Source organism: Pipistrellus kuhlii, unplaced genomic scaffold (genome assembly GCF_014108245.1).
Source record: "Pipistrellus kuhlii isolate mPipKuh1 unplaced genomic scaffold, mPipKuh1.p scaffold_m20_p_3, whole genome shotgun sequence".
Classification (NCBI taxonomy): domain Eukaryota; kingdom Metazoa; phylum Chordata; class Mammalia; order Chiroptera; family Vespertilionidae; genus Pipistrellus; species Pipistrellus kuhlii.
The window spans coordinates 125,864,893-125,880,345 of NW_023425529.1; the positions used below are offsets into that span (position 1 = coordinate 125,864,893).

The window sequence follows — 15,453 nt, forward strand, 5'->3', positions numbered from 1 at the left end:
AATAAAACCAAAATAAGAAAATGAATATATGCTGTACCTCAGAAAGATTTTTTTAATATTTAGATTCATATAAACATAAAGAAAAATATGTGGATGACAAATTAGCAGATAAAACTTACAAATTATCATTTTGCCCTTTTCTACCTCAATTAATGGATTGTACATAAAGAAGTTTCCTATCAATACAATTTGTATTAATCAAAATAGTGTGTCAGACTTATATTACTATCAATGCTTCTGAAAATGATATAATAGATCCCTATACTTGGCAAAAACAAGTACAAAAAAAAACCCTTTTCTGCTAATAATAATCAAAATATTTTCTATAACTTTAAGGGAATGGTAAAAAAAAAAAAACACACCTAGCTTCAATGAAAAACTAGAATATACATTAATACACACATACATATATTATCTATCTATCTATCTATCTATCATCTATATGTCTACCTACCTATCTATTCATCTGTCTACATGCTGTTATATTAATAGTTGTGGAAAATAAGTGAAACAAAAATGTATGCATTAATATTATAGTTAAGTCTTAAAACTTAAAACACATTTCCTACAAATACAGATCTTTTATTGTTCAATAACTTAACCTTTCTAACTTTACACTTAAAAAATGATTACAATGGTAAATGTTATGTGTTTTATAGCACTTTTTTTAATGAAAGGATATAGATTTTTCCATCAAGCCATGTTAAAATAACAGGCAGAAAGGAAGTAAGTCTACATTTTACAGTGGCTAAAGCAAAGACTCTTCTTTTAAAATCAAAATACAAAGAAATAAAGGTTCAAGCTGAGAAAAAAAAGGTAAAGAAAATGCAAATATTAATGAAAATTCCAATTCAGCTTGTTTATTTTAAACATCATTGTTTTGCCCATCTTCTTTGAATGTAGAAGATGAAGTAAATCAATCTTTCAACTAAAGATGTATCTTTTAACTCACATAATAATAATAATTTAAAAATATAACAGGAAAAAAACCAAAAACGACTCCTATTACTTTCTCTAAAACAAGTAAAAATCAACACTTTGCATCCGATGACAAGAACACTATACTATATTTAATAGTTGGGCCATTACTAAAGAATGAAAAGATGATTGTTCGCTTTTTCCCCTCCCCCCAAAATTGTATACTTAAAATTGGTAAAAATGTACTAGTATAAAAGTATGGACATAAAAAGATCAGCAAAGAACACATTTATAAGTAAACTATAATTACTTATAGTATTTAAAATAACTATGCAAATGCAAGTTCCTCAGTACTAGCATGGTCTCTATGGAGATGTGGCATACCTCATAATGGCTTTCTTCATTCTCCTGCATGTGGAAACCCGCGGAGCTGGGACATTTCTGAGGAGTGACAGGAATATTGTCACTTTTGCTGTGTGAGTTACACTGAAAGAGATTACCAAATAATTGTGACAAACTACTCCACATTTAGAGTGTCTATTGAGAGACATGGTTGTTTGCTAAGAAACTAATTAAGGAATACAATTTGAATTAACACTGGTTGACTCTACACTCATAGGCACATACACTCAATGATATTGAGCCTTTATTAAAAAAAAAGATAAAAATAAAACAAGGATGAATAAAAATAAAATAAATTTTATTTTTACTATTTTAATGCAATATTGATTTATTATGCTTATGATTTTAGTTTCTAAAACATATTTAATAGCTAAGGTCATTAATACCTCATATATTACTATGTGTGAGAGATTAATCCTCTCTCTCTCATATATATATATATATATATATATATATATATATATATACACACATTATGTTAACCTGTGACATCAATATCATTTCCACTTATAGATGATGAAAATAAAGCATACAAATATTTTAACCAGGCTGGGCTGCTACCCAGCTTTCTGGGACCATATTCCATACCCTGTCTCCCACATGCATGGCCTTTATAAATGATGCATTTGAAATAGATAAAAATTAAAAACTAAAAAGTTTAAGGTCTAAAAATATTGCTTCACTTTTTTCCTGCACCATATATATATTTAAAAACAGGTTAACTAAAATAATTCATTTGGAAATAAATATGAACTGTAAAACATAAGCTATTGAGTTATGACTTGGCCTTTCTTTGTTAAAATACTAACATGACTCTTTTCAATATTCCTCATGAGTATTTATGTAAAAATAAGACATGTACTTTCTATTACCCTACTTTCTTCTTCCTTAAATCTCTTGTTAGATTCAAGACAAGGAGTATTTAGAAGCATTGCCATTGACTGTTTATTAAACATCACATTGGTGTTTCTAAGATTTCTTTAATAAAAGATATTGTAGCGCTTCAATATGGATTCATCATTGTTATATAACCATTCATCTCCCATAAGACTGCAACAAGCACACAGAATTTTATGGCGTAAGTAGGAAAAACAATATTTTTTTTCAAACTAGTATGTTGCATTTTCTTTCTATCCACTAATTAAATTTAACTTTCCCCATCCCAAAGAATAATTTGTTATAAAATGGATAATAAAGATGTTTTATAATAAGTTGTAGACTTTAATACATTGAGTTTGGTATACTCTTATTTAGAGACTACCAGTTTTTATATTTAAATACAATTAAAAATGAATTATATTTTTAAGTGTTTCATAATTATTTTGAAATAATTTTAAAGCCATAAAAGGGGCAAAGAAATTAAAAAGATTTCCAGGATATTCTTCATTAGATTTTTAATATATCAATTACCATGTATTTTTGTTTGTTTGTTTGTTAAGAGAAATAGCAATATGGAAGATTAGGAAGCCATGACTTTCAAACCCAAAACTATATTAGAAACTTTTGGCATGAAAAACGTTATTTTATGCCTGTCCTCTCCACAAACAATATCCATCAATCCTGTTCAAAACTTACCTCCCTTAGGAACTCCTTACGGGTAACTAAACTAATGGCAATTGTCATTTTAACCTCTGCTTGCAACCTAAGCAACTTTTACATGTAGTTTGTAAAATGCTGCTCTGCCAATATTAATTCTTAGAATGACACTAAGCTTGTCTAAACCACTTCACTGTTAATTATGAAGGCCTTTCTGATATTTCTCATCACTGACTTCCTTAGCTTTCAAAAAAAAATGTTTAGATCTTAAAACAGTTATTTTCATCTGTGATGTTCCTAGACATTTTAATCATTCAATTCCTGTCCCTAGCTTCTCCTCATATCTATTCAGCTGATTAATCTTTTAAAAACATCTCATGTATTATGCAGTTTTTCTCCCTAGAAACATTTTCTCAATTTCTGTGGCCCAGCAGTGGCTTCACACCCTGGCTGTATTAGAATTACCTGGGGAGTTCCAAAAAATGTTCATGACTAAATCCCAACTCACACTGGAGAAATTTATAGCTAAGGCAAAAATAGTTTCTAAATATCCAGGCAATTCTAATGTGCAGTCAGAGTTGAGATCCCTGGGTTAAGGTTAACATTTCTTAATCTGGCCCTCAAGACATTAATAGTAAATTTTGTTCTCACTTCCTCCTTTAACTTATTTAACCCATTATGGACTAGGTGCTGTTTTTTTCATGGACATATTTCATAATGCCTCTGAATCTGAACAAAATACAACCCAGTATATTTCAATACTTTATACCTACAAATACAAGATTTTATATATTATCTACAACAACCCTCTGCAGAGGTAGAAAACATGATCCTTCTTTAATAGGTGGGAAAGACAAAGGTTCACAGGTATCTAATGCCCTTTGTGCAAAAATTTGCCAGGGAAATGCACCCTAAGTGACAAAACTTAGGCAATTACTATTCTGCCATATCTGCCTTATGGGTCCATTAATTTGCTTGTTTATTTACATATTACACTCTGTTTATCCATTTTTTATTAGTCATTTGCCGAATGCTTTCGATGTTTCAAAATTTTATTGGTTCACCCAGATATGGCATTTACTATTTGTAATAACCTCATTCTAACAGTGAAACAATGTATAGAAACAAACAGCACTACAATTTGTAAAACTGTGAAATGGTATGCATGGGTATCTAAGGGGCAGAGAAGAAAGAATGACTGGACTCATGGGCATGACACATGAGCAAAGTCTTGAAAAATGAGCCTGGAAGGGAATCATGCTCAGCATGAATCCATGCCAGAAGGAATAGCATACGCAAAGACAAGTATATGAATTCCCATGTTTTGGCCTGTGAGTTTGACAATGCTTTAACTGTAAAGTATGTGATGACAAATTTGAGAATGGGGACAGAAATTATTGATGCATTAAATTTGACAGTAGACGCAATGACAAACAATTACAGAATTAGACTTTATATAAAAAATGACTACCAACTAATGACTACCAAATAAAGGTGCTTTATAAACATCGGAGATACCAAGGATGAGTATTCCCTCTCTCCTAACTTACCTAAGGGATTACAATATAAGCAAAATGAGGGCATTTGAAATATTACTGTGGAAATCAGGCAAGTCTCTCCATCTCAACAATATTTCACCAACTAAAAATTGTTTGCCAAATTCGATGTGAATAATTCTATAATAAATTATAGTTAAGTTAGATTTACTTAGTCAGATTTGATATTGCAGAAAATATATGTAAATCAAACTTGAGAGGTCCAGAACTCAATAACAGCAGTCAGGTTAATGGAAATCACTGTAGCCCTGCCCTGTGTGGCTCAGTTGGTTGGCATGTTGTCCTGTGCACCAAAATTTTGCGGCCCAGTTGATTCCAAATCAGAACACATACCAAGATTGGGGGCTCCTATAGGAGGCTACTGATGGAGGTTTCTCTCAAACATATAATGTTTTTATCTCTCTCTCCTTCCTTCTCTAAACTAATCAATAAAAAACGTTCTTGGTGGGGATTTTTTTTTAAAAGGAAATCACTATAAATACATTTGTTCTTTCTTTAAAATCAATTTGAAGTTTTCCATTACCTACAATTGATAGTCATTATTTAAATGCATAGATATGACTTTTCTCCCCCATAACATCCATTGCAGTTCCTGAGAGATTGTCCTTAACTACCTATAGAAATACCTGCTCAAACCTGCCTCATTACCAGGGATATTAGCTCTTTAATTTTTGACACAGAATTCTAAGAAAGCATTTCACAGCCATGATATCAAGAGAAAAATATCAATAGTAGTAAAAGCAACAAAAGTATTATGAAAATAATCACAAAAATAAATGACACCGCTGTTTTCTTTGCTAAAACAGGATTTGTTCTTTATGTTTTCCACCCAAGTCTATAGCAGCAATATGCCCTGTTATTCTACTCCTCCTTCCACCTTCTTACAAATCAATGCTGTTTGCTAAGAATTAATAGCACTGTTATAAATTGTGTGCAATCATTATAGAGGCAGTAGCCTTGCACTTTTTTGTTCTATATTTTATAATAAATAACAATTCTAGTTGTTAACTACTCCATCTGAAAAATTTTTCCTACCCATTTTAAGAAGCCCTTTTATAAAGAGTTGTAAAACTTTTTATACAAATGCCCTGGAGATTGATAAGAAATTCACATTTACAGGAAGAAGCTACTTTAAAGAGCCATTTGCACTTGCTGTCTGTAAGGTCTCTCCATTCATCTCTTTGGAGAGCCCACATGTATCAAATTCTCACCACCTCATGCCCCTGATACTGCTCTGTCCTGATCACCAATGATGTCCACATTAGCATCTCAAAGGTCAATTCTCAGTCCTCATCTTGCTTTATACCTTGATAACTTCTTCCTTCTGTATCACCTATGTCATCACCTTTCCTAGGCAACATTAACTAATGGGTTTTTTCTTACTTCTCATGTTCTCTTTATGGAATAGTTTAACTGTTTGCGTTGTTGTTATTGTTAAAACTGCAAAGCCAGAAGAGATGCAATTCAGAGATGGAAGATGCTGACGATGCCTCAGTGTACCAGCAGATAGCAGCTGCGGGTTGATGAAGGATGCCCAGGACCAAACCAGAGATGGGCGGACCTGCATTACCACCATTTGTCCACCAACCAGATCTGAAATATCATGGCTGGCATGGACATATAAGGAACTATCTGGCATTGAAATTGGGATGCAAAAGAACTGTTGGCCCAGAAAGGAACTCACTACAGATTGCATTTGCCTCTCAGCGTAACCATTATGGCTTGTTGCAGTTTAGGTTCTTACAAGGGTATTTCTTGGATCACATGATCTCACACATCTAGAGGAAATAATGAACAACATAGACTGATGAACAAAAACAGACTCAGAGAAAGAGAACCAGCGATTAGACTTTCAAACCTCAGAGGGAAAGTAAGGGAGGATGGGGCAAGGGGAAGAGATCAACCAAAGGACTTGTGTGCATACATATGGGCCTAGCCAGTGCCATGGACAACGGGGGTTGGAGAGGGCAGCATATCTAGGGAGGGGTTTGGGATGGGAATGGGGGAATAAGGACAATTATGTGAGACCATAATCAATAAAAAAATAATAAAATTTTTTTAAAAAACTGCAAAGTCTGAAGAAGATGAGGCCTGAGTATTTTCTCAGTAAGTATGTTCTCCAATGGCCCCTCACTTTTAAATACATTCTCAATTAGACACATGGGCAATATCTCACTTATAAGCAGACAAGGGCAGAACACTTAGAACATTCATACACATGTTCATCTCAAAGCATGTATTATTTTAACTGATAAAGCTCATATTTTAAGGGATTCATTTACTATGTTCTTACCATTTGTAAAAATGTGTTCCAATAATTGAGAGTCCTAAAACTCTGTCTCAAATCAGGAAGCCTTGAGTCTGTATCTACCATCTCTCTAATATCCTCTACTAGAGGCCCAGTGCACAAAATTCTGGGCTGCGGAGGGGTCCCCGCTCAGCCTGGCCTGCACTTTCTCGCAGTCCAGGATCCCTCTCCCAGTCCTGGACCCCTCACTCCTTACAGCCTGCCTGCTTGCTGCACCTTGCTGCACAGAGCCAAGAGAAGCTCCCTCCACTGCCACTAAACTCAACAGCTGTGAGCTTGGTTTCTGTCTGAGCTGTGATCTCACGGTAGGAGTACACTGATCACCAGGGGGCAGCCCCTGCATTGAGTGTCTGCCCCTGGTGGTCAGTGTGCATCATAGCAACCAATTGCTCTGGTCATTCCACTGTAAAGGTTACTTAGGCTTCTATTATACAGATGTCCTTCTCCATTGGTTTATTTGTCTGTCATCACTAAATATATTCGAAAACAAAGTGAAAATTCCCATCAGATTTTGTTGAACATGTAGGTAGTCAGCATGGGTAATATATATTTTTACTTAAAATGAAGATGCAATATATATTTTAAAACCAATCCACATAAATAGCTAGTCAAATCACAGAAATATAGAGTACTAAAATACATATAAATTTCAAGATAGAGATTATTAAAGTAGAATGAGAAAAAAAGGAGGGGAACTACAAAAATATTTAAAAGAAATATCAACTGTATCTATAGTATACAGGAAGTCTTTCTTTTTTTAGTTGTTTTGCCTCTCTTCTCTAAAAATAAGAATACTTTTTCTTTAAAAATTGCAGACATAAATATTAGCATATGTTAATTTAGGGTACCAGAAACAAGTATTTTTCCTATTTCTCTTAACTGTCTTTGAATTTTTCAAATACCTGAAAACATGTCAGTACATAGAAAAAGAATTAGCATGATTTTGTTAAAAATCTGCTTCATCACCTGGCTGGTGTGGGTCAGTGGTTGAACCTATATCCATGAACCAAGTGGTCACCAGTTTGATTCCTTTGGACACAAACCCTGATTGTAGGCTCCATTCTCAAAATGGGCATGCAGAGGGCAGCCAATTGAAATTTCATCAATGTTTCTATTTCTCTACCTCTCTCCCTTCCTCTTTCTCTAATATCAATAAGAACATATTTTAAAAATTTTGCTTCATCCACAACAAGGAGATTATTGATAATAATTATGAAAGGGCTTTAGAAACCATAATTGTGCATCTTTGGAAATAAATGTTCTACATAGGTGTAAAGTTCTTTCTGACTTGATTCTAGGTAAGTCTTCCTCTTCCTGTTGATTATGGTTTTCTAAAGCCATGTGAGGGACATGATTGCTTTTCTTTTATAGTACTATAGCCAAAAAGGTCATTCTCTACTTCTTGTACATATAGTTCTACTTTCTCTCACCTCATGAGGAAAAGGAATCCTCCTATTGATAATGTATCTCCAGCATAAAATGTAGTGCCTAGAGCATTACTATTTTCTGTATATTTCAAGTGAAATGGAAGAATATATGAATAAATGCAAGACTTTTACAAAGACATATTTACCTAGATTGTTTTGTTTTCTAATTATCTGTGTGAAAAATTCTTTGTATCTGTTTTCTTTTTTGTTTCATTTTGTCTCCAACAGATAAAATCATTGCAAAATTAGCTTTCCCAAGACCTGCATTTTCATCACAAGTGCTATCCCAAAAATAAAATCCATTAGTGCCATAGACTGAGTATTTGTAGTAGCAGCATCAAAGAAAGCAGTGGGTTTAGCCATCATGCTTTGTTTCTCCAACTGGACCCTTAAAAACTCATGTTGGGAAGAAACTTCCATACAGTGATATGTTACCTAAGTGGATCCATTTGCATCTACCTATTGCATATATGAAAAAAAAAGTCCCCCTGTTCAACTTCTTTGACCTGCAACCTTTCCTTTCTATAGACTTTGCCAAGTCCACCCTCGTGATTTTTTCAGGGCAGCAGACACTTTTGTATATAAGTTTACCCAGATATGCTTCCAAATTCCATGAACTAACTGCTATCCCTTCTCACATGGTGGAAATTCTCCTCTATCCTTCTCACAATTTCCATTCCAGATATTCTTTCAGTCCAGAGACCTTTTTCCCTCATTTTCATTTTTCTAATATACCCCCTTTCCTCCCTTCCACCATAGAACTTCCTCTGCTGTAGCAATAAGCCTTCCCCTTTAATCCCAGGTTTGCAGAGAGACTAGCCAGACTACTGCTCAATGAAAGTGAGAAGTTGGCTGTGCCATGTGGGATTGATAAAAAGATAAATACACTTCTGGCACTGACCATTGAATAGACCAATTGGTGTTCCTCAATTATAGTTCTGCATGATCAAGTGATATTAACAGCTACTAAGTTGTAATTCTTATTGTGCACTTTGTTGTTGCAAATAGGTCACTTTTAAAGCATTAGTATAACATTTACCTCAATTCACTGTTTCATGACATACATTTCACTTGTGTTCTAAAACAGTTAAGATATTAGGACTACTTTATCCTAATATTAACACATCTAAGTAAAAAAAATGGAAAAAATATCTAAAAATGTAAAATTAATGTCTGAAGAAATTCAGTAAGTTGCTTAAGCTGAAGTACCAGATGAAACATATACTTCTTTTTCTTTGGTTAGGAATTCCTTTTGCATATGTTACTCCAGAATTTAATGGTCTCCATTATAGACTGGCTGACATTTTTCAAACAATTGTAACAATTTAAAGAAATGTATAGATGCCAAGTATCATAACCAAGATATTGCTTTATCTTTTGTATTATTGCTTAAGTGGTATTTGAAACCATTTTATTGCCATAAATATCTTTGGTTACTAAAAAGTTTTAGCAATCCTGTATGGTGTCCATTTCCTGAGAATGCTTGCTCAGTTGCTTTTCCTCCTATGCAATGACTTTCAAGGCTTTTGTTAAGGGACTATTCACAAGTCAAAAATAGAAATAGAGATATACTAGTATTCCAAAAATAATTATTCCATTTTTGAAAATGCTTATATTAGGCTGAATTTTGTCTCCTTTTTTCAATAACATTTAGTTAGAGAGGGGAGAAAGGAAAGAGTAAGTTTGAAATTGTGTAGGATTTGGAATAATTCAATTAAGGATTTAATAGTAGCACCCTATATCATGTTACTCATTAGGTTCCCTCTAATTGTGCAACCAGAGAGCAGCCCTCTGAGAATTGAATGTTGAGTGTGCCAAAGAGTTGTCAAGGTAGAGGCTCTGGGGTGGCAGGTGCATAAGGATGAACAGAATCTTGCTAAATGAATAACTACATGTGTAAGGCCACATATTTCCTCACACCCAGACATAAATCCCTTTGTAAGAAATTACTACTAAGTCTCTAACTTAATATAGGTAAACTGGATAAAACTTTAGGTCATTACTCACCAAGGAAGAGCAATGAAAAACCATCTTTATGAGGACCACAAATCTTAGCTGCTCTGTGCACATTACATTTTCCTTAAATGGTTCATGGATGGTATACTAGTTTTATGCACCTCTTTTGACCCAGTTGCTATAGGCATGCACAGAAATAAAATCCCTCAGAAAGTATACTTCAAACACTAATGTTCTATACTTTACAATTTCTCCATTGTTCCCTTCCTTGTATTATTACCTTACTGTAAAGCCATTTCACAAAGCAATAACACATTGAAAGGTTTTAAATTACCAAAGGATTATATGCTATATTGCTTGGGCAAAGCTCTATTAATGCCAGTAGGCATTGTTCATTGCAACTTAATTCTGTATTTTAAATAAATGGATGCAGGCAATACAGGCCTTTGCAAGTCCTTAGACATTTAAAGAGAGATACTAACTTCTGTCAAAACATATTTTAAGAAATATGACATCAGAAACTTTCATTGCCATGGTTAATCAGAATTATGCATTCTATGCTTTTATGTCAGACATTTATTTTGTAGTTCATCATATTATTTGTTGTTATAAAATCCCTGAGACTTTTTATATCTGTTTCACTTAATTGTATTCATATTTTGAAGAGAAAGAAAAACTAAATCCTTCTCAGTACACAAAAATAGATTGTCTAAAAATATTTTAAATTCCAAACATAATTAAAGAGGTCCTGTTTTAGATATGTTCAGTTGGATTTAAAGATGAGTTTATTTATGTTTCCAGATTGAATTGAAAGACTTCAGAAAAGGAAAATGATGAGTTTCATTTTCATTCTAGGTAATTCATGCTTAAGAATAGATAAGTCAGTTTACCATTTGAGTTGGTTAGAAATTTTGGGAAGTTATGAAAGAGTGCCAAATACATAGTGCTAAAACTGACTTATTAGAGAACAACATATTAGTTTATCATATGCCCCATTTACTGGTATCAAAGAAAAGTTATATAAGCCTAAGATATGAGGGAGTTCAGGTGTGTAGTGATGGACTCTCCATACAGTAAATATTTTTTGTTTGTTTTGTTTTCTACACCCTGTTCTTTAGAAGAATACAGAATGATAGTTCTTTGTCAGGTAACAATTATTTTATTATACAACTAGAGGCCTGGTGCATGAATTCATGCATAAGTGAGGTCTCTATGCCTGGTCTGTGATCAGGGCCATCGAGGCAAGGCCTATTTGGGGCTGGGCCAATCGGGGACTGCTGGCCATGGGGAGAGATTGTGGGAGGCTGGTCAGCCAGGGGTAGGGACGGAGCATGGGAGGCTGGCCACTGGCCCTGAGGAGGGAGCTGGCCCTTGGACACCCTGGGAAAGGGGCCATATCATCCAACACCCATCTCTGGTTCCCCATCCCAGCCCAAGACCTGAATTGCCCAGAAGGGTCCAGAGAGAAGACGACAATCAGCGGGTTGGGTGTGGAAGGAATGGATGCTGGTGACACACCACTACACAGTTTCCTGACTCCCCACCTCCTCCTCCCCTCACCACCATGCCACCAAACATTGCCCCCTGGTGGTCAGTGTGTCATAGTGACTGGTCTTCTGGTCATTTTGGTCATTCTGGTTGTTCAGTCATAATGGTCACTTAGGCTTTTATATATAGAGATGATATCAAAATAGATTTATTTACTCTAAATAAATAAGGATTAATATTTAAATTCATGGTAGTTTTATAAAATAGAGGAGAGTAATATTTAAAATTGATAGAATAATATATAGAAAATATTTTATAAAATTTACTCTTCATATTAACAATACTGATAATGGACTGGTGGACATGGCTCAGTGGTTAAGAGTGGACATATGAATGAGAAGGTCAAGGTTTGATTCCCGGTCAGAGCACATGTCTGGGTTGTGGACTCCATCACCAGTGGGGAACGTGCAGGAGGCAGCCAGTCAATGATTCTCTTTCATCATTGGTGTTTCTATCTCTCTCCTTTTCCCTTCCTCTCTATGTATTTTTTAAATATGTATTTTATAAAACAAGACTGGTAATAGGAATCCACTTGCAAATCAAGATAGTAATGATTTAAAGAAAATAAATTTATAAAAAGAGAAATAGACACATTATATTTATTGCTTCTTAACTTAGAATTCAATAATACCAAAGCATGTCTCTTTGTGATCTTATATTTGTTCTAGAGGCCTAGAGCATGAAATGCATGATGAGGGTGGGGGAGTCCCTCAGCCTGGCCTGCACCCTCTCTAATCTGGGACATCCCTCTCACAATGTGGGACTGCTGGCTCCTAACCACTCACCTGCCTGCTGCCTGATCACCCAAATACCTCTGCCTGCCTGCCCAAAGCTCCTAACTTCTTCCCCTGCAAGCTTGATCACCCCTAACTGCTCTCTCCTTCTTCTGGTTCAGCCCTCTACACTGTGGCTTTGTCTGGAAGACATCAAGTCTAATTAGTGTATTACCTTTTTATTAGTATAGGTTCTATCACAGCTTTAAGTTTTTACAAAATATTGTTAATTCAACCTTATAAGATAAGGATATGACAAGAACGAGTAGAAGTTTTTCAATAAAGAAAACTTTCTGCTAGACTATTCTTATGGTATTTTTTTCTTACTATTTTGATTACCCAGAGCTCTAAGATAAACAGAAAATAAAACCATCAATACTAATTTGTGTTTATTTTTGTACATCATTAGAGAAAGATTTTTAAATTAATCCTATAATCTGAAATATTCTGTAATAATTCAGTTATAGAGCACTTTAAAGAGCAAAATTTAACTTTTCCCCGGCACATGTGTCAAACACAAGGCCCGCGGGCCAAATCCGTCCCACCAGGCCTTGCAATGTGGCCCGCACCGCGCTGTCATCACTGCACTCCGCTGCGTTTCCATCACAATGACAGTTTATGACTGTTCAGTAAACCATTCGGCCCGCGATTTAGGCTGGATTTTAGATTTTGGCCCCTTCTCTGATTGAGTTCGACACCCCTATAAGGGGTAGAAGCTTAGGTGTGTGTGTGTGATGTGTGTGTGTGTGTGTGTGTGTGTGTGTGTGTGTGTGAGAGAGAGAGAGAGAGAGAGAGAGAGAGAGAGAGAGAGAGAGAGAGAGAGAGAAAGAGTTTAGAAGCAGGAAACAACCAGATAAGGTAGTTGGCTTCTTTCAAGATTCAACAAAAAATAAATAAAAAATCAACATAAATATGATTCATACTCCTGACACTGAGCTCAGTAGTTCTGAATCCCTCTTTGCCTTTTTTTCAGCCTTTGTTCTTATTTTATTTTATTTTATTTTTAGTGAATTTATTGGGGTGATGTTGATTATATATATGTTTCAGGTATTCAGTTCTATAACACAATAGCCACATCTTTTATTGTATGTTCATTATCCCAAGTCAAGTCACCTTCCATCACATTTATCCTGCCTTTAACCTTTTCTTCCTCCACACCCCCTTCCCTCTGGTAATTACCATACTGTGGTCTATATACTAGGGTGTTTTGTGTGTGTGTGTGTGTGTGTGTGTGTGTTTTTATCTGCTTAATCCCTTCCCTTTTTCATCCACACCTGCACTGATAAATGTTACTCTGTTCTTTGCATGTGTGAGTGCTTCTATTTTGTTTGTTCATTTATTTTGTTCATTTAAATCCCACATATATATATGAAATCCTATAGTACTTGTCTTTCCCTTGCTAGCTGAGTTATTTCACTTAGCATAATACTCTCTAGATCTATCCATGCTGTTTCAAAGATTAAGATTTTTTTATGGTTGAATAATATTCCATTGTGTAAATGTATAATTTTTTTTTATCCACTAATCTACTGATGTAGACTTGGGTTGCTTCCAAATATTGTCTATTGTAAATAATGTTGCAATGAACATAGGTGTGCATGTATTGTTTCCCTCTTTTTAAATTAAATTAGATCTCTTTTTCATCTTCCTCTGTTGTGCTGAAAAATATTTTAAAAGTTTGGAATCTAGGCTTGAAAATTTTTCTTGCAAGTAAGGATTTGTAGCAATCTCCTTCCCTTTGGTGACTTTAAGCAATCTCCTTCCCTTTGATTAGACACGCTGAATATCAGAGTTGAAAGGGACATTACAGATTCTTTCTTTAAGCTCTATTATCAATGAGGAAATTATGTCACAGAGACAAACCACCCTAAGCTCCAATATTTAAAACAATGAATAATGAATTTTATATTATTTTTATGATATAGATAGAAATTTTCTTATTTCCTTTTAATATCATTAAACAAAGAGAAATTCAGCCATGTTCTTAATCCCATATATTAAATTACAGGCTTGCAGTGTTTGAAAGGACCTTTGCACAGATCATAGCCATGCAAGAGGCTAATAACAAAGACCCGTTAACAAAATGGATTTAGAGCCTCCAGTTCATTTGATCCAGATGGCTATTCAATTTAATTGGGGGGTAAGGGGAGTTCTCCCTGGAAGAGACTTACAACCACACCTTAAGAATCCATCTGTTTAATTCAATAGCTAAATTAATTCATTAAAAAGAAGCACCTTTCTTAGTTCAACTGGAAATATCCCATGCTCAAAATTTGGAAGGTTAAAAAGGCCAATAGATATTCTGAAACATTTACTGAAAAGTAAGGTCTGATGAGTTTCAAACCAAATACTATGATAAATATGTGTTTCAATGTGGCGCAAAGTGTAGGTCTCAGTTCAACAACTGTACATGTAATGTATCCATATAGCTTAGTCCCTTTTGTTTTCTGGTTGATTGTAAGGCTTCAAATTTCCATCTTATACTGTATGCTTTGGCTAATTGACATGGTACATATCTTTTCAAAACATCCTTTCTAATTTTACTTCCTAGTGATCTCTCTAAAGTATGGAGAAGTATAGAAATCTGTCCACAATTATATTAAAATTATTAAAATAAGTAGCTAACCGCAATAAGAGAAGTTTGCCTAATAAGGAAAATCCATACACACACATACACCTAGGCACACTTGGTAAATATTTACAAATGTTTAAACAAGCTGTGGAAAATACACATGAAAGATAACAAAACCTTATTTTCTGCTGCTCATTAAACTTAAACTACTTGTACGTAAAGATTTATTTGAAAAATAAAGTCACAAACAGCTTTCCTTTACTTCAATGTCTACTTGATAAATTGAACATTGACTAAAAAAACACACATTTCCTTGTTGAAACCTTTTTCCACTCATTTGATGGTTTTTATGTTCATGTAAAGTTAGACAAGGCAAATTTTGTTCCACTTATTCTTCATAAATAAACAAGAATACACTTTACAATGAACTGCCATGAAACCAGCTATTTGGATATAT

At 34.4% G+C, this 15,453-nt stretch overlaps 1 protein-coding gene across 4 annotated transcripts in view; it reads right to left on the minus strand.

Annotated features, from left to right (window-relative positions):
* The window catches only part of PCDH9 (protocadherin 9), a 900,785-nt gene that overhangs the window by 557,148 nt on the left and 328,184 nt on the right, over positions 1 to 15,453 (minus strand). For 2 of the 4 annotated variants that reach the window (XM_036456726.2, XM_036456722.2), the window contains exon 3: positions 1,303 to 1,404. The exons of the other annotated variants lie outside the window; for them this stretch is intronic. In XM_036456726.2, coding sequence (XP_036312619.1) covers positions 1,303 to 1,404 — 102 coding nt within the window. The remainder of the gene's footprint in view (positions 1 to 1,302; positions 1,405 to 15,453) is intronic. 4 annotated transcript variants of the gene reach the window in all.